The sequence below is a fragment of the Pinus tabuliformis genome, chromosome 9 (genome assembly GCF_031772625.1).
Source record: "Pinus tabuliformis cultivar Carrire ecotype Pingquan chromosome 9, CPIR1, whole genome shotgun sequence".
NCBI classification, from domain to species: Eukaryota; Viridiplantae; Streptophyta; class Pinopsida; order Pinales; family Pinaceae; genus Pinus; species Pinus tabuliformis.
The window spans coordinates 1,214,382,579-1,214,396,831 of record NC_142307.1 but is presented as its reverse complement, the minus strand read 5'-3'; the positions used below and the strand labels follow the sequence as shown (position 1 = coordinate 1,214,396,831).

The following is a 14,253-nucleotide window of genomic DNA, read 5'->3' as shown; positions in this document are numbered from 1 at the left end:
ATCAAAGAGATGCAAAATGGAAAGGCACCAGGTCCGGATGGTTTTAATGTTGACTTCTTTAAAGCATGTTGGTGGAGGACTCAAGGAAAAACAGAACTGTTTTGAAGGCACTCAATACCTCTTTCATATCCGTGATTCCAAAGCAGGATAATGCTATGACACCAGACAGATTCAAACCAATAACATTATGCAATGTGGTGTACAAAATTATTTCCAAAATAATTGCCATCAGGCTTAAGCCCCTTCTTCCAACTCTCGTTTTGGAGGAACAAACTGGGTATGTGGAAGGCAGACAAATTCTCAACAACATCATTCAAGCTCATGAGGTGGTTCACTCACTTAAGAGCAATAAGCAAGCAGGTGTGATTATGCAACTTGACCTAGAAAAGGCTTATGATAAACTAAGTTGGGCTTACATCAGAGAGTTCTTATAGCATATGGCTTTGACCATAATTGGGTAAGATGGGTAATGACCCTTGTAACTACCTCTAGTTTTTCAATCCTGTTAAATGGCTCACCATCCAAACCCTTTAATCCTACGAGAGGTCTCAGACAAGGAGATCCACTCTCACCCTTCCTCTTTATTCTCATGATGGAAGGGCTTGGCAAAGCTATCAAATCGGCCAAAGTAGAAGGCAAAATCCAGGGTCTCAAACTCACCATGAATGGAGATGCTTTGACCCATCAACAATTTGTGGACGATACCATGCTGCAGGGTATACCCATGGTCAGGGAAGCTCTAGCCTACAAACAAATCCTGAAAGACTTTGCAATGGCTGCAGGCACAGAGGTAAGCCTTACCAAATCAAAGATTTTCTTTTTTAACACTGACATTGCTATTCAGAGAAATATATCTAGAATTCTAGGCTTTCAAAGAGATATGTTACCCTCCAAATATTTGGGAGTACCGCTAACAGACAAACCTCTAAGCAAGATAGTTTGGGAGCTTGTGACTAATAAGCTACAGGACAAAATCTGGAAATGGACAAACAGGTCTTTGAATTTAGCAGGTCGTCTAGTGCTCACAAAAGTTGTCCTACAAATTGTCCCCATTTTTATGTTTTCAGCCCTTCCAGCTCCTAAAGGAGTCATGCAACAATGCATAAATATCCAAAGAGATTTTCTTTGGGGCAAAGGGGAAGAGAAAAAAAAATGGGCCTTGGTGGCCTGGGAAAAGATCTATAAACCCAAGACACATGGAGGTTTGGGACTGGATGATCCTGAAATGCTAAACAAAGTTTTGGGGGCAAAACTTTGGTGGAGATGGCTAAAAGATTCGGCTTCCCCTTGGGCCCAAATTTGGAAACAGAAATATGCAAACAATTGGCAAGACAAGGACCACATTAGAATTTCTGGGCTCATCAAAGGCTCCCACATTTGGAACAAAGCTTGGGAGAATAGATCCATTGTGTAGAAACATAGTTTCTGGGAAATAAAAAATGGAAACCTTGCTTGGTTTTGGGAAGATAACTGGCAACAGAAACCTAAACTGTTAAGAGAAGAATTCACCAATCTCAAGAACGATATTGACAACAAAGGGTTACACATGGTAAATGACTTCTGGGATTAGGAACGAGGAGAGGGAAAATGGAGAATATGGAAGAACCTGGTTTATAGTGATGACTCCCCATTAAAGGCACAGGCAGAAGCTTTAACGACCATCTTGGAATAGAGAAAGATTCTGACATTCCCAGATTCAGACCAGCTGAGATGGGGCAATAACAATGAAGGTAACTTTAACCTCAAAGAGGCCAAGCGCATAACCCTTGGACTTGACTATCCAAACCCTTATGGGTTTTGGAAGGAACTATGGCAGAACTAGAGCTAGATGAAAATCAAACTATTCACGTGGTTAGTTCAACATAAAAAAATTATGACCTGGGAAAATCTTAGGAAAAGAGGGGTATCCGGTCCATCTAGATGCCAGCTATGTGAATTACAAGAAGAAACCATGGATCACCTACTCAACCTCTGCCCATTCACTTCCACCTTGTGGAACTGGGTAGCTTCAATATTCAAACAAACATATAGGAACTTGGGCAGCATTACCAGCACTTTGAAGAAGTGGAGGAAAAATTTCTTTGACAATGAAATAATCAACAAAGCTTGGGCTTTAGTTCCAGGCTTTCTAATCTAGGATGTCTGGAAAGAACGCAATAACAGAATATTCAAGAACAGGAAAGGTTCTCCCCAGAACATCATGGCTCAGATTTTAAATCAGCTCAATGAGACAGTAGGGACCCTTATTAAAAACCCCCTTGAGGACCAACCTAAAGATAAGGATGTGCAGATACTACTGCTTTTGGGTCTTCAGGGACTTGTCCCATAGGGAAAAAACATGAATGTAAGTCATATAATTACTGATAAGGATTTCTGGCAACCCCCCCCAGGGATTTTTGAAATGCAATATAGATGGGGCCTCAAAAGGAAACCCTGATATGGCGGGGTATGGAGGAGTTATAAGAGATGAAAAGGGTTACATAAGAACCATCTTTCATAGCCATTTGGGCAAAGCCACTAACAATATGGTAGAGCTTATGGGCCTTGAGCAATGTCTAGAAATTTTGAGGGACTCAAATCTCCATAATACCATTATTGAAGCTGACTCCGAATTGATTATTAATTCGGTCAAGAAAATTTGCTATGGCTCTGCTCCTGATAAAGTCTCGAGACAGTGGCGGCTTCTGCAAGTGTATCAACGGATTCAATCCCACCTGCAGAACATGAGAACCCTTAGTTTTACTCATGTGCGCCAAACAACTAACAAAGTAGCAGACATTTTAGCTAATGAAGGCATGCGTTGTGCTAAAAGCAATAAAATTTATGATTGGATAGAGACCCCCCAAGGCAGATTGAGGGAAGAGTGTCTCAGACAGGCGAGTGCGGATAGGGAGCTCCATCAAAGCAGGGGAAACTAAAAGGATGTTGACTAAAGGTAACAGGGGCATTTTGATCTTTTGCGGTGAAGCCGTGCATGGTTATCTGGTCTTTGGGCGGGATTTTGTTCTCAGAACACTTCATCCCCAAAGTTATCAGGTGATAGTCAATTTAAAAGACGAGTCTTTTCATGAAAACTAATTTCTCTAAAGAAAACCAAATTCTTTAAAAGCCGAGTCTTTTCAGGAAAACTAAATTCTTTAAAGAAAAATAAGCTTTGTCGGGTGATGGTTATCGAGCTAGCAGTTAGACAGATTGGCAGCAATCTTAGGGATTTCGCATGGCAACTTGCAAGGAGGTTACCATGGCTTTTTTTTGACTTCGGGTCTGGGCGCGGTGTTATCTTCCGTGCTTGTTTCGCTTCAAGGTTGGGATCGGTGGATTTCGGGCAGACTGCATGCTCGAGGGTTATCCCCCTAGGCGGACCCGAAATCCTTTTATAGTGGTCTCTATTTCCTCATCAGGGTCGATTAAGGAATTAAAGAGTGTGCTTGTTTTCGTTCCGATATGGGCCTAGTCCATCAGATCTCTGAAGGCGGATCGGATGGTCTCGGCGCTTGATTGAATCTTGAAGGTCTTGTAGTTAGGTTTGTGGGCCCTTGGCTCGGTGCCCAAGACTTGGTGCGGCTAGTTAACTCTATGGCCCACATCGTCTTTGGGTTTGTTGTATTTTATGTATTTTGTTTATCCAATACATTTGAATAGAAAAACCAACTCTTACTTTAACAAAAAAAAAAAAAAAAAAAACATGTCCGAACAAGTAACCATCTAACCTACATTCGATATATATGACCAAACAAGTAACAATTTAACCTCTTGCAATCATCTTTAAGAGGTAACAGCGCCTCATGTTACACCTTAAATTACAAGCCATCCGTCGAAAAGTGATTTTGAAATTGTTTCTCCGACTTCAAAAACCACGACTGCTGACCGCAGATGCGGACAAGAGTTTTACTATTATTCCTAAAAGATATTCAAGTTTTAATTATTGTTTTTAATTTTCAAACATCTGAGAAGTATGCGACTCCTTGAGGGCTCTTGAGCAGAGCAGATAAGAAAAAAGGGCAAGGGTTGGCAGGGTCTGGAAGAGCAATAGCGCCAATGGCGATGGCTTCTTCTTCCTTCTTTTCACACATCCCTACTCCTTCTGCAAGGGGGGTTACTTTACCTTCTCCCACCAGGTCGGAACGATTCAATTATTTTTATTGTTTTTCCCTTCAATCATTTCCACACATTTTTATCAACCATATTCCTATCTTCGTGCAGATGCTCGATAAACGCTTATGTTGGGCTACGTCCTCAGTGTCCTCAAGGTGAGAGTACATTCTTTTTCCAAATCGTTCGACTGTACTCGTTGTGATTTTCTTCGACTTGCCTCAGTTCCCCTGTATTATCTGAACTTATATTTGCGTTATGTATCAAAGGAGGTACTCTGGTGTATTATATAATCCACTCTATGCAAATGCTTACACGTATTACCTTGTTGTCATATCTGTTTCTGGAGACGGTGAGTGAGGTCAATAGTCCACGTTTTAAGGCAATAAGTTCAGTAAAAAAAAACAAGTTTTACACATACAAAGACGAAGGAAAATATTCCCTTCTTGCTGAATTCATTTGTTTCTGTAGCCCTGGTCTTGAATGTTCTAATATCGCATGTTGTAATTGCTCCTACTTTCACCTTTATAAACTGAAAATGTTCAATGGTCATGGAATATGACTTTTAAAAAGATGCCTTGTAAACTGAAAGTGTTCAATGGTCATGGAACATGACTTTTAAAAAGATGCCTTGTAAACAGAAAGTGTTCAATGGTCATGGAATATGAATTTTAAAAATATGTCATTTATGGGAAATGAGAGAAATAATTTGCTCACATGACAGAAAACTAGCATTAACATTGGCAATAATTGAACAATATAAATAATTGATGAGAACTGCTCTAGATGACAAATGGGTGAGCTGCAAAGCGACTCACAGAAACAGATAATATCTCCAAATACCGAAAAGAAGATGTTATCAAATAAGCATATTAACCGACTGACTACACTTTGTGCGTGTCCTAGTTTACAGCACACTCATATTCATATAGGCTCTACTAACAGTCGGGCACACACAACATTATTATCGCACTAGAGTAGATCCATCTTAGCCCTATATCTATGAAACATTGATAGGGATAATAATTTCTGATATCTGAGGTTTGAGTCTCTTGGCAGTTAATAGATCGAGGGTTAGGGTGAATCTATGTTAGTATGTGTATGTCACCATTTTTTTTATAATGTTGGTAAGAGAATTATGCACTCACACATGAACATCTCCACCCAGCCAGGCTGTAGATGTTGATGATTGTAGCTCTAACAAGTATTTCCGCAAAAGCAAAGTGTCTAAGTTGTGGGAATTGCTATTAAATGACTCTTAGACTTGGGAGTTCACTTTACTAATTAATTAATAAAGTAAATGTTTTTTATAAAGTGAGTTTAATTTAATAAAGTGCCTAAGTTTGGGTACTAGTGATATAAGTTGAATTTTGGACCATTGATTTCAACTCAAGATTAGATTTAATTTTGACTATTGAGATTAGGGATTTGGCATTTTTTTTAATAAAGTGAGTTTAGTTTAATAGAATGCCTAAGTTTGAGTACTAGTGATTTAAGTTGAATTATGGACCATTGATCTACTCAAGATTTGATTTAATCTTGACTGTTGAGATTAGAGATTTGGCCGAACTCAAAATTATAAAAGGAAGCCAAGTGAAAGAGAGGACACATTAGTTATTTTCTCAAGAAGGATTTTGAGAGAGAAAATCAAAAGGACCTTTTGATTTTGTGGGCAAGGAGAGAAATTGCAGCAGCAACGAAGGAGAGGACAACCATTAATCTGCAGGCTGTACAAACCATATGCTCCATCATAGAGGTGATTCGGGGCAGATTTATGAGAGCTGGAAATTTAGGTTTGTTAGGTTTCGTTTGTATTTTTTTCTTAGAGCTATTTTCCCAGTATGGGAGCTCTTGTATGTTTGAAAGTTTTTTGAATGATGAGCTGATGTTGAAGAGTAGAAAAATTGTCAATGTATGAGATTTGTCTTTTTTTCCTGCGTTTTCTTGGTTTTCTAAGTTTTTCCACGACTTTGTTTGGTCAAAGAATTCTAGTAGTGTAAATCTAGATCTGATCTATTTATCTAGGCACTAGTTTTCAGAAATCAACATGGTACCGGAGCTTGGGCTTTGAAGAGAAAAGTAGATCCAAAATTCTTAAGTGTAGATCTATAAGATCCAATGGTTTCAAGTTTTCAACATCAGATCTACAGGGTGCTTGAAGAATTAAGCACATGACAACCATGACAGGTGTTGAAGCTTGTGGTAGCTTTGGAAGGTCTTCTACATAGGCTTGGTGTCTTAGCATGTAGAAGATGATTTATTGTTTCTTTAGGTGCTTGCTTGGTGGAGTAAATGATTTATTTCTTCTTTCCTTAGTCTAACTTAGGAAAAACACAATAAATAAAGTCAATTAATTATTGTGGACTATTAAGTCATTTTCTAAGGATAAATAATTTAATTATTTAAGTGACTTGGAAATAATTTCAACTGTTGATCTCCAAGATCTTCTAGAATGGAGATTAGGGTTAGGGATTTGGGTTTAATGAAGATTATAAAAGAAACCTGATGAAGAGATGAATATACAAGAGAGAGGAGACACAACAAGAGAGCGATTTTATCTAGTGTGAGTAGCTCAGTAGACTGAAGCACATAAGCACATAAGAGGAGAAGTACAAGAGGATTCAAGGGCATATCTAGGAGGTTGAGTTGTGGATATTGTACAACCGAGTTGCTAAAGAGAAAGAGAGGTCGATTTAATTGGAGAAGACTATTTGCTGGAGGTCGAATTTCCTTAGGCATAGTGGCAGATCATAGGGAATGTGCAGGGTCAATTTGCCAGCAAATTGATTGGGCCGAATTTCTCCAGGCCGAATTCCTTTAGAGGCCGATTTTCAGGTGGCTGAATTCCTTGGGTTGAATTCATCTAGTGGGAGCCGAGTTACAAGTTCCAACAGTTGTATTTTTCCTTGTAATTTTCTGTGGGACGAAAACCTTGATTTTCCAGATGAATAAATGATGCAGAATTGTTGTGGGTGAATTATTTATTTGTTGCGTTATATGATTGATCTCTTCGAATTTTTTATTTCTGCTGCATATATTTCTAGAGGTTAAATACTAGTGATTTTATTTTTTGGTAATTTAGAATTTATTTTGTTAATTAAATAAATTGTTGGGAATAAATAATTGCTGTGAGAAAATAAATGTGGGCTGGTATTAGGAGATTGAACATGGTATCAGAGCTTTCTAGATAACTCTGAGAGAGAGATCCAAGATCACTAGGGTTTGCAACAATTTATTTTTTTAAATGAAACAAGTAGAGATTTGTATTATTAAAAATCGAGATTACAAGGTCAAAACCTTTACATATTCCAATATTCCTTGCAAGTTTGAGATTGAGCACAAAGGTTCAATCCAAACCTCAAATGAGTTCCCCATAACACAAAAACTTCAGTCCCTTTCCAACTAAATATTTTCCAAAAAACCCCCAAAATACAGACACATTTACATTCCATTTTTCACTATAATTTTATTTTGATCTAGTTTGACTTCTTGTTTTTCTTGGAGAAAAACTTTTTCCTTTCTTCCCAACTTGAATCCAACCCGCATTTTCTGCAAATTCTGGTGAATTGTTCTTTGACAACAGCACAATATTATTCTTGAGATCTTCCTCATTCACTTGATCTACCCAAGAAGATTCATTTTCAACTAAAATCCTTGTGGTTTTTGAAGGGAATCCATATCCCACGAGGGTTTGTTGCTTTTCCACTAACTCTGCATTCGGGGATTTCTTATTGGCAACCTGAGGATTCACATTGGCAATCATTTTTCCTGCTTAGATTCTATTGCCGAGACTGCAGCATCTTTGACCGAATCTGCTTCGTGCTTGTCTTTAGGTTCTTTCTTGTCCTGAAACTCTTCTTCTTTGAATACTGTATAGTGATCACCTTGTGCACCTTCCCACCATTTGGGCCTCGGGGTTTTTTTCGATCTTTGCTATTCTGAGAACGCTTGGGGCAATTTTTAATTAAGTGCCCCATTTCATAGCATGTTGTACATTGAAACGAGATATTCTCATACACAAATGCGGGCATAAATAACCTTGAATTTTTTTCGGTATTAGGACAACTACAATAGAATTTTCCTAGTGCATTCCTAATGGAGGAAAGCGATGTGTGATTCCAAAAATGCAAGGGAAGGTTCAGAAGCCTTACCCAAATTGGGGTTGTATAAATTGATGCCGATATTGGGTCAAAAGTGGGAGTCCAGGGCTGCATGAAGAGGTCGACACTCCCCCAAAACCACGACCCAACTTCATTGATAGCCTTCTTGTCCTCAATCTTCTCAAAAACCACAGTGAAGAAACCTCGAACCATAGGGATTCTATGTCTCAAGGATCCATTTATGCAGATTGGCCAGCCGCGGCAAGTGCCCATTAAACCTGCAAACCAAACCATTCTCCGATTTTTTTTTCATAGCAGAAAGCTTCTTCATCCATATAAACATTAAGAGAAGAAATTTCTTGTACCACCGAAAGACTAGCACCAAACTTTAGCATAGAGCTGTATGAAACTGAAGAAGAGCTAGCTTGACTGACAACCATAACTGCAAAAGAAACATATTTATTCGCCAAATCACAAGGGTTCACCATTGAACGATTTGCAGAAAATCCATACAAATGGAGCAAAGATTGAGCTGCTAGGGTTTCACCCTAGCTGCTGCAAGTGTTTTCAGAGCTCCTTCCATCTCTCGTTGCGCAATAGAATTATTATTATTTTTCTTAATTTTGCAATTGGGGTTTTGTGACCAAGGTCGATTTGTGAAGATGGCATCACTGAGCAGTTTGCGATATGAAGACAGGTTGGATAGGGACGTTAACATCAATCCCTGGAAGGAGTGAATTATTATGATTCTAAAAATGAATGGCTTGTGGGATCTTGTGAACATAGACATTCAGGTTCCATTAGATCCAAACCTTGCAACAAAGCATAATTACAAGGATATGAGAACAAGGCGTATAATTTTGGATGGTGTGAGAGATCATTTAACTCCTCACATATCAAGGAAGGACACATGACGTTAGATGTGGGTAGCCCTCACCCGTCTTTATCAAAGCACAAACGAAACAGGAAGATGGTGTTGCGGGAGAAATTAAACAACATCGAGATGAACAGATAAAAGTTTGTAACATATTACCTCACGGGGATCTAGCAAGCTCGTGATGAGCTTAAACTTGTCGGGGAAACTAATTGATTTAGAGCTGATGGAGGTTGCGCTAAGCATTGGACCACCTTTGTGGATGAGACCCTTGCTAGGCAACAACTTCTTGATTGGGGCCAGTTGTGGGATGACTTCATCCAAAAGGAGATCTGGGAGAACTTATTGACCAAAGGAAAACGAAAGGGTAGTGAGGAGAAGGATGAGCTTGCTCTTGCTACGCAAGCGAAAAAGGGCAAAGGGAAGGCCAAGCAAAACTAGAGTGGAGGTGGATCCTCACTGAGTAAAAAGGAGAAGGACATGAGCAAAGTCAAGTGCTTTGCATGTCATAAGGGCAAGGTAAAGACAACCACGACAACAACTGCACAGATGAATGAGATGGTTGAAAAGTTCAAGAAGAACTTTGCCTTGTTGTCATGCCTATCCAGAACTGTTACAAGAGGTGTCTAGTTTGTGGACAATGGAGCATCTCATCACATGATGAGATCTCGAGATATTTTCACCAACATGACGAGGGAGCCTAGAGATATGCATGTAGAGCTTCGTGATAATGCCAAGTATGCAATAGAAGGCATTGGCAGCATCGAGTTTCAAACGGACTTAGGTGGTATCATGGAGGTGAAAAAGGTGTTGTATGTTATGTCACAAGGTTCGTCGAACTTTAACCTTGAGGTTCGAATTTTGGCGAACCTTAAATTTTTTTGAGGTTCGACGAACCTCATAGCCATTGACCAAGTCCATAGATCAAAACTCATAACTTCATGTCACAACTCAAGCTTGTAATTTATCCTTATAGTTTCCATGTCCGTGATAACATTTTTGATGTTTGCTAATATTGACTTCTTACTATTTCATCTTATAATTCATTATATCTCTCTCTCTCTCTCTCTCTCTCTATATATATATATATATATATATATATAACCGAACCTAATCATTATCGAACCCGAACTCGAACTCAAACCATGTGACATTGGTTGTATGTACCGGGTTTGGGGAAGAATCTCCTTTCAGTTTTGACCATAGAAGACAGAGGACTAGAAGTTAACTTTACTGGAGGTGAAGTGGTTGTTTGGCGAAAAGGAACTAATCCCAATAGGAAGTGAGTAATTTGGAGAAGGGAGAAGAATCTCTATCTGTTATGGAGGATGGGACACCTACACTACAGGGCTCTTCCTATGTTATGGAGAATGGTTACATATTTTCCGGATGTAAGGGTGGAAACAGGATGGAGTGTGTAAAGGGTGTGCACTTGGCAAGTAGGCCAAGGCAATTTTTCCTCACAACGAGACTAGGTCTAAGGGAGTGCTAGACTTGGTGCACTCAGACGTTTGTGGTCCTATGTTTATGGAGTCGATCATAGGGTCCTTGTACTTTGCGACATTCATCGATGATTTTTCTAGGAAGACTTGGATCTACTTCTTGAAAACAAAGGGTGAGGTCTTCAATCGATTTTAAGAGTTCAAAGCTCTTGTGGAGAACTAGATTGGGAAGAAGATTAAGGTGTTGAGATCAAATAATGGGGGCGAGTATACCTCCAACGAGTTCTAGGATTTTTGCAGGTACCCTACAACCCTCAACAAAATGTGGTTAATGTGGTTGTTGAGAGGAAGAATAGGACTATAATGGAGGAAACGAGGGAAATGATCTATGATCAAGAATTACCTATGTTTTTGTGGGGGAACCCTGCAATACAACTGTTTATGTGCAGTACATTAGTCCTCACAGGATATTGGAGGACGCGATTCTTGACGAGATGTTTACAAGAGTGAAAACGAATCTAATCCATTTGCACATCTTCGGTATTGCAATGTATGTCCATGTTCCCATAGAGAAGAGGACTAAGTTGGAGCCCTTGTCAAAAAAGGACATATTTGTGGGCTACTGTGAGGTCTTAAAGGCTTATCGAGTCTATGTTCCAGGACAAAGGAAAGTGATAATTAGTCGAGATGTTAGATTTGTGAGGGCAGGACTTCTAGGAGGTCTCATGAGAAAGAGCAAGTAGGGGTAGAGGATAGGGACCGAGAGGCTCCTAAGGTTGAGCAGGGACCAATAACACCAGCAACAAGGACATAACTAGTACATTTGGAGGAGGAGCTAGATATTCCTTTGAGCTCTACTGGGAGGAGGCTGAGATGGGCTGAATAGACCTTGAGAGATGCTAAGGAGCATGTGGAGGCTCCTAACAACACTTTCAGGAAAAGTAGACCACCAACGAGATTTTCCAATTATTTGGCCTTGGCGAGCTATATCAGTGAATCCGGGCCTTCCACTTTTGAGGAGGTTGCAGATGAACAAGTATGGAGGGATGCCACGGTGGAGGAGTATAGATCCATCATGAGGAATGATGTATGGGACATAGTGTCGAGACTGGAGGGAAAGCCATTGGTCACTTCTCGATGGATCTACAAGATCAAACATGTAGTTGATGGCAATGTTGAGAAGTACAAAGCGAGGTTCGTGGTGAGAGTGTTCACCCGGCAGGAGGGAGTGGATTATGAGGAGACATTTTGATCTAGACTTAAACAGGAACGCAACAAATTACAGAGATAACCATAAACACAAAATTGCAATGGAAATAATACTTCATTTCATTAATGTAAAACACCGAAATATGCTTACAAACAGTAATGGAAATAAACCAGCTAGGGCGATGGTAGCTTATCTCTGAGAAGAGATGTGGTGGCTACATGCCTCTGAACTGTGTTACAATGAGGCTCAAAGGCCTATTTATTGTTGAGAAACAATGGAAAACCCTTAAACATTCCAAAACCTAACCCTAGAAGATGAAACGCCAAACTGTGGGCCCCGTTTGGGTAAATTGGTACATCAACTTCCTAGGGTCGTAACTTTGGCATACGATCTCCATTTGACACGTACAATAGCTCATTAGAAAGATCTATCCGAGCACTACCACTTTGGAAAGGACAACATCGGTCCATGGACGCATGTTGCCCCCAAATTTCCCAAAAAACGTCGTTTAGGGCCTCAAAACGGCTCTGGAAGTTCAGGACCCGAAAAACTGCTAAAAATAGTAAGTTGTGCTACAATTAAGGAAACTGAAAATGCTGAGAGAAACAATGGTGGGGGTCCAGGTGGACTTGGCAGGTGGCCACCAATATCCACTTGGATCATTCCTCCCCCCTTAGGAAGCAATGGTCCCCATTGCGTTTAGTTCCTTCATGAGATGAGGAAACTTTTGCTGAACTTGGTCCCTGGTGAGCCACTTGCCCTGGTGAAGGAGTTGGCCTGCTTTGACAACTCGATACAGTTGGATATTCTGTTGGCGAGTGTTCTTGATCTGTGTGTCCATGATCCGATTAGTTGTAGCTTGTTCCAAGCAATCTGGATTTAATTCTGTGGGTGTGAGCTGTTCTGCAATGTCGGATGTGTCTAGCAATGGTGGAAAGTATGGCTGAAGGCGGTCCACATTGAACACTGGGTGCAGGCCAAGGAATGGGGGAATGCTGAGCTCAATTGCATTGTCTCCCACAACCTTAGTAATGGTGTAAGGACCATATCGGAGTGGTCTCAATTTCTGATAGGCTCCAATAAGGTGTTCCTTTTGCAAATGCAACCAGACTTTGTCGCCCACCTGAAACTTGTGTGGCACCCGATGTTGATCATGTCGCTGCTTGTAGTTGGCATTTGATTTTTCCAGAATGTCATGGATCTGCTGGCGAATATGTTGGATGTGCTCAATGAAGCTGGTTGCCTTGTTTGTTTTGGACTAGACATGAGCCGAATCTATGTGAGTAGTTGCAAGTGGCATGGCCACATCAATTGGGCATAGTGGCTGGAATCCCAAGCCCACCTGAAAAGGGCCGTGTCCAGTCGAGCTGTGAAGAGCTCGGTTGTAGTTGTGCTGAACATAGGGGAGGCTCTCGTCTCATGTGCGTGGATGCTTTGAGTTGTACATGCGCAGAATGTGCGCAATCATCCTATTGACAACTTCTGTCTGGCCATCAGTTTGAGGATGGAAGGTTGTGGACTTAGTGAGTTTGGTGTCCAGCATTGACCAGAGACTAGACCAAAATGTACTGAGGAACCGACTGTCCCGATCTGAGATGATAGATTGTGGCATCCCAAAGTGCACCCACACTCGTTCAAAGAAGAGTTTAGCAGTGGCTTCTACTGTGATATTCTTCTTGCAAGTCGCCATAATGGCCATCTTCGAGAACCTGTCAACGACCACAAAAACACAGTCATTTCCATGCTTAATGGAAGGAAGGCCTGACATGTAATCCATGGAGATGGATTCCCAAGGTCGACGGATTCCCAAGGTCGACTAGGGGTAGGCAACGGGGCATAGAGGCCTTGCTTCTTGATGGTCGGTTTGGCAATGGCATAGGCAGTACATGATCTGATGTACTTCCCAACATCCTGTCGAAGATTCGGCCAATAGAAATACTTTTGCAGTACTGCCACCATTTTCTCAACCCCGAAATGCCCAGCAGCCCGACTGTAGTGTGCTTCCCAAATCATCTTGGCACACTCGCTTGAAGGAACACAAAGGTGACCCAGGTGGCATAATAGGGCATCCTGGAGGTGAAAATCTGGAACATGCCGACCCTCCAAGAGTGTCTGGTATGTGTGGCCGAATTCTGGGTTGCTTTTGTAGAGAAGTGGCCAATCAGAAGTCTCGTGCCCACAAGAGTTGAGCACGGTGGTTAACGCCATGATCGGTGGTCGACTGAGGCAATCTACAACATTATTGGTGCTGCCCTTCTTATACTTGATATTCAAATGGAACTGTTGCAGGTATGTAGACCACTTCTGATGGTGATCATTCTGCAATTTCCCTTGGGTCTGTATGAACTGCAGGGGTCGGTGGTCTGTGTGGATGACCGTTTCCTTCCCCAAAATGTAATGCTTCCATTGTCGGCAGGCCTGCACAATGGAATACATCTCTTTATCATAAGTGGGATACTTCCGGACTGTGTCTGAAAGTGTTTCACTGTGATATGCCACTGGATGCCTGTGTTGAGTAAGGACTGCCCCAATAGC

General features: G+C 40.8%; 1 protein-coding gene across 1 annotated transcript in view; it reads left to right on the top strand.

The window, feature by feature from the left end:
• Positions 1 to 3,896: 3,896 nt before the first annotated feature.
• LOC149152906 (ATP-dependent Clp protease proteolytic subunit-related protein 2, chloroplastic-like) overlaps positions 3,897 to 14,253 on the top strand; it is a 143,041-nt gene continuing 132,684 nt past the window's right edge. Inside the window, exons 1-2 of the mRNA XM_089440141.1 lie at positions 3,897 to 4,118; positions 4,204 to 4,250. Of these exons, the coding sequence (XP_089296267.1) occupies positions 4,039 to 4,118; positions 4,204 to 4,250 (127 nt within the window). The 5' untranslated portion in view covers positions 3,897 to 4,038. The remainder of the gene's footprint in view (positions 4,119 to 4,203; positions 4,251 to 14,253) is intronic.